The sequence below is a fragment of the Cyrtonyx montezumae genome, unplaced genomic scaffold (genome assembly GCF_038088225.1).
Source record: "Cyrtonyx montezumae isolate F1298 unplaced genomic scaffold, pur_monq_1.0 scaffold_14, whole genome shotgun sequence".
Taxonomy (NCBI): domain Eukaryota; kingdom Metazoa; phylum Chordata; class Aves; order Galliformes; family Odontophoridae; genus Cyrtonyx; species Cyrtonyx montezumae.
The window spans coordinates 8729073-8751073 of record NW_027071870.1 but is presented as its reverse complement, the minus strand read 5'-3'; the positions used below and the strand labels follow the sequence as shown (position 1 = coordinate 8751073).

At 39.5% G+C, this 22001-nt stretch overlaps 1 protein-coding gene across 1 annotated transcript in view; it reads right to left on the bottom strand.

The window, feature by feature from the left end:
* The window catches only part of GPR158 (G protein-coupled receptor 158), a 179188-nt gene that overhangs the window by 42089 nt on the left and 115098 nt on the right, over nucleotides 1–22001 (bottom strand). The window contains exon 6 of the mRNA XM_065731410.1: nucleotides 5067–5176. Within this exon, the coding sequence (XP_065587482.1) occupies nucleotides 5067–5176 (110 nt within the window). The remainder of the gene's footprint in view (nucleotides 1–5066; nucleotides 5177–22001) is intronic.

Sequence of the window (22001 nt, the reverse complement as noted above, 5' to 3'; positions counted from 1 at the left end):
GAAAGCTCTTTTTTATTCCTGTTAGATTCAGCAGTGCTGCTGACTATGGCATTCAAAGCAGTGTCATAACTTGTGATAACTTGTGCATAAACACAATTTAAAGAGGCCGAAGAGGGAGCTGTGTCTGCAAAAGAGCTGAAACAGCACAGACCTCCAGCAAAAGTTTTACAGCTAGAAATCCTTCTGCCAAGCACTGGCAAATCTTGGAAGCTTCTTGAGTTAATTTCCCTTTTGGAAGAGAATGTGGCAAAACAAAACAAGTATCTCCTCAGTGTACAATTGTTATTTTCAAGTCCTGTTGCCCTTTTTCCTGAAGCAGGAATGATAACCACAAGTACTCATGCAACTCTGTTCATCCAAGGCTTCAGACCAAGTCTCTCTCCAGAAAAATGTCTCCATTTGCCTCCCTCCAGGGATCTGCACAACTCGTGTGCCAGCCTCAGCACTTCGTGTCTCTGTAAGAGTGACTGATGGCCACTTTGTGTCTGACCACACAACCCTTCACTTCTGCTGCTGAGACCAGGCAAACAGCACATCAAATCTTCCAGGAGGATGCATGGAAGGTACACAAACATGGTGTCACTGAGTTCTGTTTGCCTTATCAGCTGTTAAAGCTAACAAGGAGACTGAGATTACAGCTTTACTATCTAACTGCACAAAACTAAAAAGAGTATTTACCTGTTTTCATCCCAGCTCAATTCCTACAAAATGCATCTCAGCCAAGACAGGAGTATTTCAAAGTGAACGACTTTGGGGTAAAAACTAACCCAGACTGCTGCCTGACCATTTTTGAGAGGATGAAACAGGAAATCACTCATTTGCTGACAGTTCCACAAATCACTCAGAAAGAGAGGCAAATGAATTCTCCTTCCAGGGACCGAGGGAGATTTATAGCAAGTTTCAGAACAAAGCACCGTGGAATATATCCTGTACCATACATTCATGAAGTTTGTCCCAGGATGACTGATCTTTAAAGAGGAGTTCACAGTGATATGTAGCTTGGCTTTCTTGGGTGATGCTGTAATTTATTTCATGGGAATATAATAAAGATGGGTAGTTGTTTACCATAACTGGATTTACAAAATGCACAGACGTGCATAAATATAACAAAGACCAAGGTTCTCAGTTGCTCACATACACTTTTCCAGTGGACAGAAATACAAGAGGTTAGAATGAGACAGAAAACCCCACAACATAACTAGCTCTGCCAATCAGTTAAACCACCCCTCTTCCTCACTTGCAAACAAGACTACACATTCCAGCTGCCATAGTACCTTCTGTACCTTTCTGCACTATATTCTTAACAACCACTCCCAGATGGGATCATCTGTATATTCCTTCCCTCACCTCACTACAAGAGGATGCTACAACATGTATCTTGCACTTCTTTCCTGTTCTCACAGTCAATGCACACCTCCTTCCTACTGCTTCAGAAGAAGCAGACTGCATCTTTTTTGGCTTCTCTGCTAGCATGAGCCTCCCCTTCTGTAAGACACTGAACCATAACACCTGACATGCAGCACTGCCCACCACTCACTCTTCTCTCTCCATACATTAGTGCCTACAAAGGTCTGTAGGAAGGGTCACCACTTGGAGAGGGGTCGGAAGTGTCACTGCGCCAGATGGCAAGACACAGCAATGTCATCTTAGCACAGCATTTAAATCAATTATGGATTTGCCTCACAGAATTAACATCTTCTTATAGATATGAAAGGGAGGCTGCCCTGAACTAGAGATTCCATTCCTAGCCTTGGAACTGACAGCCTAAAGGAAGGACAGTCTGTAACCAGTAATTCCCCTAGAACGTCTGTAAGCTGTCATATGTGTGTGCACACAAACATTACATATACATATGCATGTCTGTATGTATTTACCTACAGTTTTTTCCTCCTTATGCTTTAAATTAGAATTAATGCTGAAACCACTTTGGTTGAAGCTTGTAAAATATTAAAAATGAGATAATCTGTTTATAAAATACAGGGCTTGAAAAGGGTCTTCAGTCAGAAAAAATACACTGAAAGATGCAAAATTGGCAGCTCTTTTAAACACAAAAGGTTAAACTTGAAACAACCTTAGTTCTTGAGAGAATTGTTTGAGGAATTAATTGTTGAGGAAAGTACTGAGACTCTGTACATTGCTCTAGAGTTAGATTTCTTAAATTAAGCTCATTTCCTTACCCCCACCCTCCCACCTCCGTAAACATCAGCTTATTATTTTGAAAACGTACAGTGAATGAAAAAGAGGCACTTGAAATGAGGCACTTCAGAAACTGACTGTGATGGTTTTTCAAAGAATAAATCAGTACATGACTACCCTCTTCTTTTACTCTTCCTTAAGTATCTGCTTTTGGCTATTTTTCTGATTTTTCCTTGATGTCTGATCCTAATAAAATCTCAAAGCACTCTATTGGAAGCGGGGAGCAAAGGGAAAAGAAACCCATAAAGAAAGCAGGAGTTTCAAGTGCCTCCTAGCTGGCTTTCGATAACCTTCATGCTCCATTGCTACTCAAAGCACCTCATTTGTTGAGAAATACAGCTTTAGACTTTCTAGTTATCAGTAATAACTGCTTTTACACAACACTGATATTTCCATTAAACTTAGAAAAATCATCAGTTCATTGCTAACATCCAATTCTTCCCCCAGGCAAGACAGGGTACCTGCAGGAGGGAATCAGGGCTTGTCATGAGTATTTGTAATGTCTGTACTTAGTCATTTTTCAGCCCTGCAATGACTGTGGATTAAACTAAGTCTGCCAAAAATTTCTACTAAATTTCTATTAGTATCATATTAGTTTTAATTAGCATAATTCTTGCAAATATATACAATAAAAATATATATCTAATATGAATTGCTCTTTTGCAAAGAACACTCCCTGACTGAAACATTTAGTACTAAAAAAAAAAAACTACCACACAGTATCACATATATAGGAAAAGAATCAACAGGAAACGTTAGTGGAAAACAAAGATATATTCACAGAGAAAGTAATTCTAGGTTAATACATTAAATATTTACTCTATTTATTTATTTCATTTTATTTATATGCATTTCATGTAGAAATATAGAATCAATCTGGGACAAATGGTCTCAGAAGGTCATCCACTGCTAAGAGCAGGGTTAACACTGAGTTCACACCAGGTTACACAATACTTCATCAAGCTGGGCCCTAAAACCTCCAAGCATGGAGATTCACAACCCCACTGGCACCAGCTCCACTGCTTAATTATCTTGATGGTGAAAAATGCTTTCCTTATATAAAATTGACCATGATAACAATTTCATACTGCATAAAGGTGAAAACTATCGTTTCAATTTATCATTGTCTTTTCTTATCCCAGCACACATCATTGCAAAGAGCATGGCTCCATCTTCTCAGTAAGCAACTTGTAGGTGTTAGTTAGCTGCTGTTAGGTCCCTTCAAAGTTTTCTCCTTTCATTCAGCTTTTCATTGCATGGCAAGTGCTTCAATCCTGATCATCTTGACGGCCCTTCACTGAACTCTCTTGAGTTCAGTGATGCCTTGGAAGAGCCCAGAACTGGAAACAGTGTTGTGGAGATGGTCTAAGGTATGCCAAGTAAAGGGGAATAATCATTTTCCTCAATATAGTGGCTGGGCTCCTCTCATAGAGCTGCTATTCTTCAGTGTACTACATTGATCAAAGATGAGCCTCAGCTTACTCGATCTTTATCCTGTTTGTGAAGCTTGTTATCACAGGTGCCACCTAACACCAAAGAGCTGAAAGAGTGAGCCAGAAGTGAGAGATTTTCTGCTGAATTTTCTAGCCTATTCTCACTTTGTACAAACAGAAGACCAACTCCCCTGTCAGAACACTGTTTCTTCACACCGTACAGACAACCCGTCAGGGTAGCAGAATTGTGATGATGACAGGGGTCTTTCCTAGTCTTACGCTGTTTCCTGTATATCTGAACTACAGATGATGAATCAACCAAACAAAATCACCAGTTCTGTCATATCTTTACTATAGTGTTCTAATTGTTAATCTTTTTGCATAATTGTTCAAAGCATAAATTTCATTAAGATGAGGCCAGACATAGATAAAGCCAGAGGTTAACAGCCAAGGTGTATACTTGTAACCAGAGACATGAATGCAAGAAGCTCTACTTCAATGGCAAAGTGAGTTCCTCCACCTAAAATGTGACAAGCCGACTGTGCAGCGTGAACAAGGCATTGTCAGTTCTCATTCATTTCATAATATTGAACCTTCCTTATCTAACACATCAACTCTGTAACGAAACTCAGACAAAAAAAAGAAGCAAGCTTACTTCATCCAAGGTGTTTAAGTATCAACAGAGGCATACTGCATTTCTCTTCTATAAAAATATTTAGAAAAATATTTACAGAATGTTTCAGTAGTTTTTTTTTCTACTGACCCTAAAAGAGGGAAAAGCATTAGGATTTCATCCAGCAAAGGCTTCACTTTCTAAAGGGACTGCAAAAATGGAATTCAAAGTTAAGTCTCTGAATTGAGTTTGAATGCATTGCCAACCCAGTGGAACCTCCCCCAGTCTATTCCAGAATTTCCCACACATTTTTGCTGGAAGGCACTTGATGCTCATGAGCATGCAGCCTGCCTGCTGTGACTGCCTGAAGAGAGCAGCCCTTGACTTATAAGCCCTAAGAAATCAGAGCATGTACATTCTCCACAATGTATTTTATTTCAACCCAGACTCACTATGAACACTTTACATGGAAAGCCTAGACATTTTACTTCATCCTACATTCAAGTAGAATATATTCACCTTTGAAAAGTGGTTCTTGCACAATTTTAGAGCTGATGTATACATCCTTCATCAAATCTTGCAGCTCCAACTCAACACTTCTGAGAAACAGCCTCATGGTGCAACCATCACTGTCTGCATTCACAGTTCTCTACTGGGACTAGGAGCATATAATTTCAGCAGAAATAATGTGTAGAAATACACAGTGGTTTTAAAAATAAGAAATGGTGCTTATTTATGATATTATTTGCAGCTCTTCAATCTTTAGTACCCATACAGATTGCACATACTCCCACAGAGATGCAAATTAATAATAGGTGAAATACCTGTGCAGCTTGAGCGTCACAGTTCCATAAACAGTAGCAAAGCCCAGAAGACGAACCCATCTTAGGAGAACACAGCGAAATACACTTGGCTCAAAATACAAAATGACAACCTATAGAACAGAAAGATAGAGAGAGCTTCAGTACTGCTTTAATGCAAAAAAAGCTTCAATAAAATGCAGAATAGTTGCAAAACAGGACAGCAGACATATTTCAGTTTGTACTGCTGTATATTTAGATTTTCTAGTAAAGTGACGAGATGATCACACCAACCAGCTGGCACAGTTCTAGGCACCGGCTCTTTTTGAAGTGAGCTGGCAAAAACCCTGTGACAGACTGTAAAGTGACAACACTTTTAAATGCAATTCCACTGACTTTTCTTAACCGAGTGAAAACAAGTAACAAGAGACGATGAGAGAACAGACAAGGACATTTTCCTTAAGCTATTCCAATAATCGGCAGCTGGCCTAATTCTGGTTTGATGGACTCTTATTTACTAGGTTACATTTTGATGTTCCTCCTTCTAATGAAGCTAGCAAAAAGTGAGCTGCTCATTTTTCTTTCTCAACCACTCAGTCAAAAATGATTGCTTCTCTCTGTCCCAAACTCCTATATCTCAATATCATATTTGACTTTTTCCCATTCTTCCCCATATGTTTCCAGAAAGCTGCATCAAATCTCTATACATCACCACTTTCTGAACAAAAATATCATTTTTGCTCACTTATGGATTTTTCCAATAGCAGCAGCAGAAAGATCATACCGATTGAATTATTTCTATTTCATGTTCTTCTGGTTCCCACGGGATGCTCCTGTTCTTCCCTCAGTGCTCCATCACTCCTTCCTTCTTCCAAACTCACCACTGCTTTTTTCTTAAGTATTTCACTAATTTCTAGATTGCTTTTTTTGTTTGTTTGTTTTTGTTAGCTTGTTTGTCTTGTTTTTCTTTTCCTTCCCACTGTCTGCCAGGCTGCTGTCTACCTGCTTCTAAGGGTCCTCCTGGACAAAGCATTTCTATTCTCCCTTCAGCGCTGCTCTGACCATCTTCCAGATCTTTCAGCTGTGTCTGGAACTTATGTCTGTGTACACGTGACACTGTCTGTTCTCTGTTCTCCCCTCAACTCACTTGAATGCTTCAAAAGCTTTCACAGTGTAGTAATTCAAGAGATGGGTAAAAAGATCTGTCACACTTTGAGGCTGAATTCTCAACCTCACTGCTGAGAATCAACTGTAGTGTCTGGATGTGACCCAAAAGCTCTAGAGCCACTTCTGAACTGTAAGAAAACAATGGAGAGACAGATGGCCTTCCTCCTTATCTACCCAGTACCATACATGAGATGTCAGTAACATAACACTAATTCTTCAGGCATCATTCATGTAAGAGCATTTTGTCAAGTAAAATGCCACACAAATCTAACACAGGCCTGCTCAGATGGTGGGCTAAGGCACCAGCAGATGTTGTCCCTTGTGGGATGATCCCATGTTCCCTTCCATTCTCACCAGGGGCCTGCTAGCCCAGGTTGTCCACAGCCTTCCCCAACTGCAGACCTTACTTGGTCCAGCAGAGCTAAAACCAGTGCATTCGATCTGCCCAACCAGAGTCTGGTAAAACAATTCTATGCACCTAAGTACAAATTAATTAGGTAATCTTCATTTAGAGAAAGAAAGCACTGAAACTTCTTAGGCCATCTGCCACAGCTTCATTTAGAATCACTACATTCTAGCAGTAGAGGTAGTATTGTGCTATTGGCAGCCATGCATTGTTTTCCTAAGTAAATGCTTTTCTGTGTGGGAATTCAAGCCCAAGACACTGGTCAAAAGCCCAGGACTATGTCCTTTGGGTGACACATAGGAAAGTGGGGACAAAAATGGCAAACATGGACTGAAATAGAGAGAGCTTAGGAGAAGCTGCTGTGCTTCGCTGTAGTGTTGGTTTGTTTGTTTGCTTATTTAAACAGCAGAATCAAGCTATTCTTTAAAAAAGATGGGTTGCTGAATCAAACCAGTGTGCAGAATTCCATCTGTGCTTTTCACTGGTACTGGACTGAACATGTTTCAAGGCAAATACTTTCTGGGAGTCGGACAAATACCGTGTGCAACAAAAGGCTCACTTCTCCTTGGTAGATCAGATGGAAAAAGCAGCCATGAACACAGCTTGTGTAGACAGAGCATCCAGCAAGAATTTGCTCAGAAACACCTGAATTTTAGTAATGACTTTTAATATAAACAGAGCAAAGGACGAGAGGGAATGGCCACAAGTTGCGCCGGGGAAGATTTAGATTAGACCTGAGGAAACGTTTTTTCTCTGAAAGAGTGGTCAGGCACTGGAATGGCCTGCCTAGGGAGGTGGTTGAGGCACCATCCCTAGCGCTGTTCAAGAAGCATTTAGATGAGGTGCTAAGGGATTTGATTTAGTAGTTGGGTAGGGATAGTGACAGGAGGATGGTTGGACTAGATGATCTTGTAGGTCCTTTCCAACCTTATGAACCTATGAACCTATGAACCAAAGTCTGTAGCACTAACCTGCCCCATAGGTTTGCCAGGGGGTAAAAACCATGCCGGTTCATCTTTGATTCTTCAAAACTAGAAAAATAATGTCAAAACAATCAGGCAAAATACTCATTTCAAAGTTGATCTGAAAGCAGAAATTTTCAGATGGATGAAACGAGAAGGTCTGAACACTTTCTATGCACACGATTTTCTGAACAAGGGCAACAGCTCTCTCTGCCATGAAATCTGACACAGCAATTTTGTCTGCAGTTGCCTGTTGAAATATTAACTGCTTGGTCTAGAAAACCTCATCGATTTGCACTGAACCATTTGTCTGAGCAGCTGAGACTTTTGGCTAGCTAACAAGAAAGCACCACTTCAAACGCAGCCTGGTGGCAGCTGGCGTGTGGCAGCCAGCTATGAAGGCTGCAAAGAAAAGACTGTTGGTAAAAATGTTCTCATTTCTTCATTTCAGTGTAGACACCTCTGAACTACTCCTTTGCCCAGCAGTCAAGGACGTTAGGGAAGCTGTCAAAGACTTGGTACAAAAGCTGACAAAAGACCTTCCCACTCTTAAGATTTCTTCCTATGTTTATATGGAGGACAATAGTTGCAGTATTCTTCCAAGCTGTCAACATCCATTTCTACCTATACTTATGTATATTACATATGGTCTTTCATGAACCAAGGCTTTGAACAGCAAGGATTATTGCACTTTAACTGCTTTTGCTTGCTTAAGCTTTCCAGAAGGCTATTCTAAGAATATGTCATTCCCATTTCCATCAAGGGTAACTGGGATGTTCAGCTGACTACTGTCAGCATTAAGTCTCTCATAGTCACAGTAGATTTTAGGGGCACCATTTTTAAATGGAATAATCTTTAATCAGAGCCAAGGAGCTAAAATGGAAGCTCAGTACACCAAAAACCATGCTCACATTTTTCATTTTAGTAGAACTACATTCCTTTAAATGTGTCTGGTGAAACGTGTGGCTGCTGTTCTCTATCCTTCGGCCCCTATAGCTAAAGCAAGCAAATATATATAACACATAGAAGACTTGGTTCTATTTCATATCAGCCTCCTCTCCTACCTTCTGTTTTCCAAAACTCCCATTTTGTAGTGTTCTTTCCAGAAACAAGCCTTCCCTATGCTGACAAACAATATGCAACAACAGCCTGATGAGCTCCAAGCTAGGAGCGTAGGATGAGCATAGGATTCACCCACATATGCATGCTGCTATCAACAGCAGAGAAAATCCCTCTGCAGTTACAAGAGATTACTCTGCCCACTGAAAATCTGACAGTAAATCATTTTCCCTTTTTGCCTTCATAATGTATTAGACTGTGACAGGAGCATAAATCTCACCAAAAAAAAAAATTAAAATAAAAAAAAAGCACAGTGATTTTGCTGATAGATGCCACAAAACCTATTTACAACACATAAAGAAATGTGATATCTCGTTTCACCAGCTCCTGAAATCAATTTAAAAACTAGATAGCAGTCACTCTTCATTAAGGAACAAAGGTTTAGGGAAAAATATTTGGAAAATAGAAGAGTAGTCAGGCAGTGCTTGATCTTGTACTCGTTACTACGGCTGTGTGTGAGACTTCATAAAGCCATTTGTCATTTGGTCAAATGCATTTATATGTTTGCTTTAAAACTCCACATTTTGAGCTATTATCACTCTTGCCAGAACACTGTCCCAGTAGCCATGCTGCCACTTGTGGTGTTAAGAGACGAACAGATTTTGTAAGGTCACCAGCTAATAGACAAGTACACTTAGACCTGGAGAGTTACAGATGTGGAAGAGAGCCTCAGCTGGCTGACACAGCACTCAGCCAGCACAGCAACTGAGCTGACATGATGAACAGACACATATGCTGTCTAAAAACAATGCTGAACAATGGTTAAAATCATTACAGGCACCCCACCCTCTATAGTACACTGCTATTATCAGGACAGATAGGTCAGTAACAGTACAAAGAGAATCTGTAAGGAACTACTTAATGTTCAAAAGCAAAAGCAAAATCTAAGGTAAAAGTCACCTACTTTAGAAATATGCTGGAAAACTTTTTTTTTTTCTTTCTCATTTTCAAATAAGCAAATCACTCTAACCCAAAAATCTTTACAGGAAAACTATGTACTTCCTTTAAAATTAACTTCAGAATTTGCTGCAAGTACTCTGCACAGTTCAATGCAGGATGTGACACAGACATTTAAGACAATTCCCTTTGGGCTAATTCAATTAACAAACATCTAGAAGGAACTGTGTAGAGATCCATCCGATCTGTCCCACTGCCCAGCACCATCTGCCCGAGCCTGACTGCAGTAGCCTATTTCAGATTGTCCCTCGGCAGTTCTACCCCAAAATGAGCCAGCAGATGCTCCATCCAAGCGCTCTTTCTGGCTCCCCCAAGTGTTTCCACCCACCCCCCTGGCCTTGGACACACAGCTCCTACTCTTAGGATCCTGCCAAGCCTTTGAGATGGGCACTCTGCGTTCTTCTGCTAACATAAAATGACCCCCATATAACCTACTATATTAAGTTACCTATTCATACTTCAGTTCTAATACTGAGAAGGGCTCTACTGCAAGTGACACTGTTTGCAATGTTTTATAAGCTTGCCATCCAAACTCAGAACAGTCTGGCACTATGCTTTCTAGAAAAGGGACCAAACCACTTGTATGTGGGCACACTGCCATTGCTAACAGATGGGCATGAATGAAGGCATTCATGAGCCTATGCATGCTATGGGCATCACATACCACTGTTCAAACCATGATTCACAGCTCAGCATCTGCTTAAGTATTGGTGAATAAGCTCGCTATCCAATCCTGTACTACCAACAAATAATTGTGGTGTGATTACACAAGACATTTTAAGGGTATGATAGCAGCTGTACATATTCTTAGACCAATTATGTAAGTACACTTCCTTCTAACTCTCTTCCATTTTTTAAACCATATGTACTTCTTAAGCCATTATATTGTACTCTAATAGGTCTATGGACCCACAGTACGATAAAATCCAGTTATCCTGGCAAATCTCACAATTTTAAAGCAGATTTATTCTGGTTCATTAGCTCAACGTCTCCATCAAGCACATGAAAACAAAATAACCACTCAGGTCTTATTCTTGCTTCTGAATTGCAACAGAATCAATTCCTCAGTACAAAGTGTTGCAGACTCTTCTGGTGCAATGCATTTCAGAGAATGCACATCAAAGCCAAAATCCTTATGGCCATATGAGATGTTTTGGTTTTCATTAAAAAAAAACAAAACAAAACAAACAAACAAACAAACAAAAAAACGTTCTAGCTGCCTACAGAAAGTCCAGCTTGAAACTGCCTACTGAAATCCTCTCTTCCCTTCTGCTATACTTTCAACTGTAGATTTGTTTTTCTTCCCATTTTCTGTCTCAAAACACATACTAAACCTCTGGCTACGTTTCAGCAGAGACTCATCTTGCCTGTGAAACCTTTTGGAAATCCATGATGCAGTATAAACGCACAGCCACCAGCACAAGTGTAAAATGCAAGAACAGACTTCTAGATCTTGAGTCATCAAAATACTATGCCACCACTAGGTTTTGTTATACTTTGGATTCATCCTTATTAGGCAGGAACAGAAGATCTCTAAAGCTTTTTATAGAATGTATTTTTTACAGTGGAGCTCACTGAGCTTCCTGAGAGATTTATCTGGTGATTACATAAACTAAACCTTCAAGCTAATTCTGGTTTGACATGAGAGTGCATACTTAGAATGCCTTCTTACAGAGACATCTTCAAGTATTTTCCCTCTTTTTTTCTCCTGTTTGTAAGCAAAATCTCAGCTAACACTACACAGGACACCTCTGAATAGGTTATTTTGAGAAAAATTAATGGTTGTGTGAACACTAAGATGCTGTTGTATCTTTTCTCCAGTTTGAAGAGAAAAAGTTATATATCACAGATGTTACCAGATTTGAAGATACCTATTTGTAAGTAACCTGAACACATGGCCTCAAAATGCATTTATTTATCATAAATTCTAGTCTCTATCAAGATTTATTAATGCTCTTGTTTCATTGCTTTTATTTATGTTTGCCTAATGAGCAGTATTTTATCAAGTCATAAAAAGTTGTCTTGGAATAGACATCTTTGTACTTTGTAAACCGATTTCTTTACCAAAATTATTCATGACAAGACCCACAGAGAAGGGCATTCCAAAAGTTTATTTTTCTAATAAACATTTTCTTAGCTTATGAGAGACACAGACTGATGTGGTGGCTGAATCAGTTAAGAATGTTAAGAGCAGTAACATGGTCAACAGTAGAAAGTATACAAGGAAAGATAACACACCAAGTTTGTGCCTTTACTGGGGAAAGAAAAGCCTAACATTGAGGACTACCAAAAAGTCTACGCCCCTGTGTGATCTGTTTTGGGAACTGAGTGGAAACAGAAATCATTCTGATATTAAGGTAAAGAAGGAGAGAGACTGTCATGTAAGAGTTCTCTGTATCTTCAGATAGAAAACGATGCTTAGCTTTCCAGTGAAATACAATCAACTTCTCAAATATATAGAGAAATTTCAGTGGCTTTGGCCAGGTGAGAACCAAGAGCACATGGTCAGTCAGGAAGTATGGTCACGGCCTGAACAGCTATAGACACCAAGCCGTTGGAAGCGACAAATCACATTTCTTGGGGCAGATATTTGCCCAGAAGAGATGCCTTCCTGGCAAGTGTGAGCTACCGGATGCAGTGCCATTCAGTACAGGACAGGGAGAAAGTCTGAAGCCCATGACAGGGTAAAACACACTGAATAAAATAACAAATAAAGAAACATGACTGGACAAAATAATCTATCCAATAGCTCTAGTCACATCTCAACTTGAGAGAGAAGAGGAAATGTAGTTTGAAATGTATACCACTCTTTCCTTGTTCTCATTCAAATGTATTTCTGTTCTAGTACAACTACAAAGCAAAGGAGGAAAATAAAGACTGCTCCCAAAGTAATGCCTTTTATTAATTTCCATGGACACTGCAATAGATATGAAAGGCTCAATAAAAACATCTGTTTAGAGCTGCAAAACCCTGTTTTTCAAAACCACCATGAGCTATGCATTTTTTTGCCAGTGATGATGAAGAGCCTGCATGCCACACTCATAACAATCTGCACCAGTGGAGGTGACCCACTGTCGCTGTCAGCACTGAAATGTTGAAATCCATCACCCACCAACTACCTCTCTGCGCTCACATCCACTGCTTGCTCTCCATCAGCATTCAGCAAGCACTGATGAATGTCAAGGGTGCAACTTTTTCTGCATGTTGGAATTCAGTGACACACCTTTGCTTCTGCACTTCCATGTCAGGAGCCATTTTGTCAGATTGTCTCTCTGCTGCCATCTGTCGCTCAGCAACAAAAAGTAACGAACACTTGTGGGAAGGTTTCATCTCTCCCGCTATACCACCACCATCTGCTGCTGATGTCGTGTGCCAGCGTAATAAAATAGAAGGCATTACGTTCAGAGCAGCTCTTGTGGATGCATCTCAGGGAATACAAACAGAAACGGGCTTTGCTGACTCAGTGGCTCTTCTTATCCATCCATACTGCCAGATTTTAATCTGTATTTGGTATATATATCTAACCCTCACAATCGCTTACATTGGCTTGCCTTAACGTATGGTAGAACAGTTATCTCAAGAGCTACCTGAACAGCTTCAGAAGTCAGACCCTGAAGGCATGAGAGCCGGCTGATCTCAGCAGTTGAGAGGCTGAGCTGACCAGATGGGGGCTTGGCTGGTGGTCAGAAATTTCCACTGAGATCAACACATAACCAGTGAAGGTTTAAAATCCATTTAAATGAGATTTTTAAAAACAGAAACAACAACCTTGTCTGAAAATGTGAAGTGCTCCAGAATATACCTAGATAACAGTGCATTGGAGAAAATGTTTTTCACTATTTGTCTAGGTTACATGCTGCAGCCCCTCAGGACAAAATTAATGTATTGTACATTAATGCATTGTAACTGAGCTGATTTTGCAGTAGGAACTTGCCAGGAAGTTAGGATATCACTAAAAGGAAACCATCCAAAAAAGTATCTGGATTTCTGCCTTCAGAAAGAGCTGTACAGGTTAAGAGCAGGGCAGAGAACCCGCAAGTTCTTCACTCCTTTCTTCACTGTTTCTCCTTCCTGAGACTCACACACAAAGATCTTGGATTACTTTCCAGTTAAATATTGGAATACATGTGAAAATGTGAAAATTCTAAGTAAACAGGAGTAATTTCATCAGAATGCTTTGTCTAGGCAACAGGAATGTGTACATGGGCACATTTCAAAAATTGTTCACACTGGTTCAGAATTACAGAAGTTGCAAATCAAAGGAAGTTGTAAAGACAAAACTGTCTTTCACCCAAACGACTTCCTCTCTGCGTTTAGTTTTTACAATCCAACAATTTCTTTCATCTCTTCATATGGATAAGTGACAACAGCCAATGAATGTCCCAGTTTATCTACTTCTTAGGTTAAAAAAATAGAAAACATTCTTATTGGCTGCACTGCTATAATCTGAACAACGGTCTGCTCACCCGTGAGGTAGAAAAAGAATCATCTCAAGGAGCTGAAATGTCTCAAATGAAAATTACAGACCTCTATTCAGCACAGTCATCTGCCAAAAACCTGACACATTTTCACAAGTGATAAGAGTACACTAGTTTCATTTTATGAATAAAGAAATGCACTATGCAATACGATATTTTAGTAGAAACAAGGAAAATCTACTAATTTAAGACTGTGATTTGAAGAAAAAGGAACTTTTAAAAACTGTAATGGGATAGCAATCTGTATTAAAATAAATCTTGCAGGAACTGCAGCTATCTCTGGATATAACAGACTAAATTATTCAAAGCAGCTTGCCAAGTACGCTTAGTGCAAGACACAGGACACAAAACAGACTTGCACGGACTTTTGCATTTCATTGCAATAGGGCTGAAATCTAATCTACAGTGTGAGAGGGTTTTCTGTGTTTTCAAGTAGTGACTTCTACCTAGGAAAAATAAAATGCAGCGATTTAGTGTTCCAGAATAGCTCATCTTCTATAAGACTGGTTCTAATTTCATTCAAACTTTTAACTTTTTGACTTGAAAAAGATAACAGGGAGACAGCAGGTCTTTGAAATACCCTGTTAAACAACACAAAGAGTAGGACTGGCTGTTACCTTCTGCAGCAAGGTTTTTTGTCAGTATTTATTTTGACAACAGGTAATTCAGAAAAGATCTCTCCAGAAAATACCAGCCGGACATCTGAATCCAGCCCGTGCTGATTACTTTAGTGCAGACATCCCTGTTAGAACTATCGACTTTTCATTTTCAGTTTATGCATCTGCAGAAACAGCAGCGAGGACAAGCCAAAGGCCGTGATGTGACAAACCACAGGAGGAAGTGGTGGGAACACACCTCTTCATGTTCCTACATCAAGAGCAGATGCCCTTCTGGGAAATCTGCCTTAGGTGAATTGAAGAAATTGGCTCCAATAGAGAAATAATTGGGTAAACTGTGAAAATGAGTGACATACAGCAGGTCAGATGACACTATCTATGATCCAACTGATCTTAAATCCACATTAACAAATTTTGTGATAAAAATCCTGTGTAATTAACAAGGTTCAGAAGAAAACAGATACAAACTCAAGAGAAATAGAAAATAAATGTTATTTCTGTTTCACTGACATTCTTACAGTTCACTCTCTGGGCGATTCCTTGGCGCTAGCTAGCATCCACAAAAGGAACACTGGGGGAAAAAGAAAGGCACAGATTTTAGCCTTTGTTTGTTTGTTTGTTTTCTCTATCCTGGTTTAACATTTATTATTATATACTTTAAACTGTTGGTGTCAAAAGAAGCAAAGACCTTTAGAAGAATCCAACTGAGGAAATAAATGGGTCTAGATCACAAGGTATGTTTTGTGTATTTTAAAGTAACCATCAGAGAATGCAGAAACAGAAATAGGATGACAGTGAAGGTTAACGCAGATACTGGACTACTGAGGGCTATGTCCTGAACAGACAAGCTTCAGTTCTACTTTTGAAGGAAATGCAAAAATCTAAAAATGAAAAGCAATCATCATGGACTAGCCATACTGAAACCAAGAAGCTCTCTAGAGCAGCATGCCAGCAATATACCTGGACAAACTCAGAGAAGCCCGAGAAGAATACTTCTTTATAGATCTCAGGAGGAACATCTCTTTAATAGAAAAGACAACACACTCAACTCTGAAAGAGCAGTCCTAAAAAACTTCAATATGTGTAGGTGGCAACCAACTAATCAGAGCAACAAATCAGAAGAGAAATCTCCTTTAGGAAATGCTGAACAAAAGTGGAAAGTAGGCAACGGATCTCAGAACTTGTATTCAGGAGGCCGTGTGGACATGAAAAACTTTAAGGTGACTTTGGAGGTCACTGACCAGCTGGTGAGAAGTCTGAACTACGCATATAATGGTGTGGGAATGACAAGAGCCAGATGAAAGGGCAGTTGCAAACTCTGAAATCATTGACTTGGGAAAAATAAAGGTGATAAATTTTCCTCCTCTGGAAAACAAAGTTTCATTATACCTCTACGATTTGTATTGCTGCTCATCACCTGAAAAATCAATAACAGTAAAATCCCCAAGGGATAAGAGTTACATCTCATCTTCCAAACACCACATCTACTAACCTTTGCATGGATTCTGGTACAGTTTTAAACTGTATTGGCAAATGCACAAGTAAACATATTGATGAATTCTTAATTGTCTGGCATGTGCGATTTCTTTTTCAGAAGGAACTGATCAACCACAAAAATATTTGAGAAGTAAGGCTGCACACCTCTTATGGGCATATCTTTGTTCTTCAGCATCTTTTATGGTTATCTTTAACAGCTTCAGTTCTCCTCCGGGTATGATATGGTGCCTTTTCAGATCCTCCAGATTTGAACTCAAAAACTAAGAGCAGGATTAGTACTTGAAGTTGGTTTTGCTGAAATATGCTCATGTCTATCTTTGGGTTTGCAATTCTGTGATTAAAATTTCATTTTATTTCAAAGATGTAAAATAAATGTTAATAAACAAATTGTATATAAGCAAAAGAAAGTCAGAGGATCCAAATTTCCACTATTTTAAAAAATTAGCAGGATTTGAAAAAGACAAGCAGGTTTCTGGGTTTCTGAGGAAAGTCCTTGATAGCTAGGGTCGTCAGTCTGTACAATAACAAGAGCTCAAGCTGTGTTTTTCCAGTGAAATCTCTCCTTGTTTGGTACTCCATGGTTATGTACCAATCATTCTGAAGTTCTACTCAGTTCTTCATTTATTTTGTGAATGACCTTGTACACAGATGATTAGTAATGTTTGGGCATTTCCATGCACAGCACGTATTGCTCTGAATCATCATTCTCTCATCTGCTTGTTGCTGACCTTCTGCCTTTCAGTTCATATTAGGTACTTGCAATACCTGAACATTTCAGAGTCTGTAACTGATCTGCTGTCACAAAACCACCATAAGGAAGAAAAGAGTCATAGCTATTTTACAGATAGGTAATAACAGCACTCGTATTTAAAATAACATTCAGGTACGTGTTGCACAACTACTCCTATTTGATCACTCAAATGAGAAATCTGGCTAACGTGGGCTGGAGTTGCCCTTTGGTTGTACCTGGCAGAGAAACTGAAAAATGGCAAGTAGGAAAGAGAAACAGAGGGTCTGCTTTGTCCTAAGTCTCATCTGGAGCCAAGATGATGCTGGATCATAAACCCAGGAATCCAGAAACGCTCCGCAGTCCTATACCTGATCTGTCACCATCACAAGTAGATGAGATACAGAAAGGATGTGGACATTTAAGCAGCAGTAATTGGTCCAATATGTAGAGGTTCTAAACACTCCCTCAGTTGCTGTGTAAACCTGGATGCACCTAAAGTCTCCTACATCTTGTTGGGATCTATATGCTTATCCCTGTCACCTAAAGGAAATTACTTGCACGTTCAGTGGAGCAGGTATAAGAAAATAGGTCTCCCTTTTCTCTATCTAAGCAGCCTAACAAATGTGTAAAACATCTTCCCTAATACACTGTAGTTAGATTAATATTTATACTGTGCCTACTACTGCTTAATGAAGGAATGTGAAATGGAGCAACAGCAGCACAAGAGTCTGAAACATTTCTCATGCTTGAGCATCTTAAAGCCAAAGTGCTAAAGCTTTCTCCTAGGCAGTACAAGTTGGTATGTCCTAAGACAGTGAGAACTGAATCTGAGTGTCACATCAAGAATGCATGTCTGGCTCTGAGCACACAGCACCTTAATGTCAAGAGAAGCCAGGCCTCATTTGCCCTCAAGTCACCAAAATAAGGCAATGCAATTTGGAGTTTCAATGCCTATCATCACTGTGAGCCAGGTTTTGAAAAAATTTCCCGATACGAAATGAAGCTGTATTAAGAAAAACAATCCGTGCTGATGGCCCATCAACCACCTTTAACCCATTCAGCAATCTTCGTTCTCCTCCTTTCTGAGACAGTGGCCAAAATAGCTGAAACCAATACCTGCCAGGTTCCCTCCTGTTGCTGCAGCTGTACAAATAAAGTTTTACCAACAGCAGTCATCCAATCCAAGGCAAGCTCTCTCATTTGCAGTCCTGACACATCTCACTTCCACAGTCCACAAAATGTGCTCATTAGCACAGCAGTGAAAACAGCAGAAGGATAATTTCTTCAACTTTCCACTCCTTTCCAAGCACGGAGGAGTCCTCTAAACATTTCAGTGATTTATCAGAGGAGAGGCCCACCTCTACCAGGAAAGACATATTCCGCTGCATTTTGTTGCTAGACAGTCCTCTGCCTTTAATGATTATTTATTTATTTAAACTTCTTTCTCCATTCTCCCTACCGAGCAGTTTGGGATGTTGAAAAAGCAAGTGAGCAATAAAAACAGCATAAAAGCAGAAGGACAAAATACTTAAGATCAAAATAAACAGTCACCATCAGAGCTAAGAACGAGATAGTAAACAGAAACCAATACAGAATAACTTCAGGGAGTCAGAGAGAAAGACAGCATTTTTTTAAAAATTGAAATCAGCGTGGCAAAATAGACATAGAAAGACACACAGCAAGGAGATAAAATACTCAGGCAGTAAGTGAGACCCCACGTGTGAGACTGGCCAGACTAAACTCCCGGGCTCCACAATTACAAAGTGCCAAGAATACTCAGAAGGCCATGACCTCTTTTTTCTTCAAGGCTTCTGAACACCCACTTTATATATCACAACTATTTATGATTTAAACCAAACTCATTTGGGCAAATTTTGACAGGATTGCTTGTGACATGTCTGAGAAAAAAAAGCATTACTTCAAACTAAGGAAATGAACCTAGCAGACTGCACTGTATCACAGTGCAGTATTTCAGATACTGTACACAGGATATGCATGGAGAAAAACAAACATTTCTTTGAATCTGCTTAGGTGACCACAACATCTGATGTGGACTTTTGACTAACAGAGTACTCAGTACACAGAGTGGTTTCAACTTTCTTTTCTCCTGTTTTTTAATGTATTTCTCAATCAGATGAAATAAAATCCTACTTGAATTTAGCTCAAGGTTGCACTTTTTTTTTTTTATTTGGTGAAAATAACAGGGAATATCTTTTCCCAAATTGACTCTCTTCTCCTTAAGTCATTAGCAATCAACTCGCTTGTTTCACTTCATCAGTATCTGCACTTGATCTCACTGTCCATGTCACCTACAAAGATGTTACACAGCACCAGTCCCAGCACTGATCCCTAACGAACACCACTTGTCACCAGTCCCCACTTGGACACTGAGCTGTTCACTGCCAACTCTGAGTGCGACCATCCCGCCAATTCCTTATCCAGTCAGCAGTCTGGAATTGGTTGGACAGGCACACTCAAGAGTCCATCAGAAATTGCAACCATATATAAAAAATATAAAATATAAAAACAATATAAAAATCTGATTAGTTATCTATTATGAAATTAATTTCTCATCTCTACGTTCTTGATCACCTCTGATGCCTGCTACACTGGAGAGTCCAAACACAAATGAGTGTCTCTCATGACTACAGCATTTGATAAGAAAAGGCTTTTGATGTTGTCGGGTTGCACAGTTACTAGGCACTTGACAAATGCCTAATATAGCAGAGGTTTCTTTTCCAAATGTAGAACATGCTGATGGCACTTATCCTAAATACAGAAGCTATGCCTAAGAAAAGAAGTGCTCTGTATTTTGTGTGTTATTCCAACAGCAGTAACACAAAGTCAGCTCAGATGGGGGTCAAACCAGATCAAGTCTCTTTTCCTGTAAACCTAATAGTGTTTCACATCTTTTGGTTCCAGAGAAGTTACCAAAAGAGCAGCTGAAAGTCTAGTTCAGACTTTTTTCACTCTTGCTGACATCTGAAATTATCAGATGCATTTACATTTCTAAATCTATATATTTAAGACTTACACTGTAGATATTTAATGTCTTTTCTGGTTCAGCTATCTTCCACAATTCCTGCATCTTCACACAATGGAGCATCTGATTGCCTAACAGTGCCTTTGTTGAATTAATGGTTGATATACCATTAATTTAAAAATACTTGTAATGGTAGCATTTTGCCTTCTCCTCTTGTAGCAACGACTGGTGATTACTTCAATAAAGAGTGCCCACTACAATGCCAAACCCTTATTTGGGTTATGATTTCAAAGATGTAAATATGCCTTGGGGCCTGGAAAGCAGATATGAGTTTAATTAATATAGATATAAATAGCTAACTAAATAACCTAGCACACAGATTTTTTCAGATTAGTTCTTTATAGGTCTCAAGTCAATGCCATCAGTAGAGAGAAACAAGAATCAGCTGCCTGCATGGGCTGGGAAGCTCTGCCAAAGAATTTCAAAACAACATTTCAGTGATTCAGCATACTGATGAATTCAGATTAGGAGCTTAAGGGAGTGAGTTTAACATTAAGGATGCTCACTCTATACCCCAGAACATGTTACATTTGAGAAGGATTAGGCTAAAAAAATAAACATTAACTGATACAATAACATTCCAGTGTGATATATAAAATTACTTTGGACTCTGACAAATCCAAAACTTGCATACTTTGAAGAAAAGATGTGACATGAAGAGAAGACCTGAAGATCAAATCAAAGCTACAAGGTTTAAAAATAGTAGTTATTTTAACTAATCTGTATAGAAAATACTCAAATTTGGAATGCAGATCAAAACTCTGAAAAAGATACAGTACTTGAAGGAAAAGTGGAAAGAACTTCCAAATGTGGACAGAATTTCCTTTTTCTTAAATGTTATTACAGCCTGTGTAAGTACCAGAATATGCCACGCAAAATGTACTTGCTAGATATGCAGAAAACAACATTAATCAGTTCTTCAATTGACAAAGACCACAGAACTCTGCTCACACACATAAACAGAAGAAAAAGCATCTATTTATCAGAAACAAAATGAAAACCGAGAACTGAAGATCCAAAAGTTCAGACGCACCCCACAAAGTAGATCCCCAACTGGCTGCAAAATGTTCTCAAACAGTAGCAGCAACATGCTGCTGCCTTACTGGAACTCAGCTGTTATGGCAAATTCATACATCGTTACTCTTTCACACTGCACAGAGAATCAGCACATCCAAGGAGCTCATGGCATTCGTGGTGGATCTGAGCATTTGCACCCGTTCCGCACAGGAAAGAATTAATGTGTACGTACAGAACTAATATGTAATTATGTTATAGCCAAGTTTTGAACCTTGAGTGGGTTCAGTCCTCCAGTAGCAATAAAATGAGGGCTGCTCTGAAAGTAATGCCTCCTATTTTATTGTGTTGGCTCACAACATCTGAAGCTGATGTTGGTGGTATGGCCAGAGAGGAAAAGCCTTCCTTCCAATATTCTGTTAAATTTTGTTGCTGTGTGACAGATGGCAGCAGAGGGGCAGTCTGAGAGAGTGGTGTGAAGTGCGTAAAACACAACAGTGAATTCCTCCATGTAGAAAAAATGATACTCATTGACACTGTTGCTGAATGTCAATAGAGACGAATGAGTGGATACCAGCACAAAGAGGTGGGGGGAGGTGCGTTTCAGCAGACAGCAACATGAAAGACAAGTCACATTCTGGATGGTCATACACAGTTGACACACCACAAAATGAAGAGCATCTCAAGCAGCTCATCCATGCTAGTCAGCAGATTACAACTACGGAACTACATATAGAGGTGAACATCAGTTTCAATGTGTTGGATATCACAGAAGCAATGTTGGAATATTCCAAATTTGCATCAGGTTGGCCCCACAAATGTTCACACAGGAAGAGAAAGAACACTACGTGCAAGTTGGAAAGGAACTACTGAACCAGTTAATGGCTGAAGGTGACAGTTTCCTAGATCACACCATTACTGATAATGAGACGTGGTGTCACCACTAAGAGCTGAAGTCAGAACAGCATT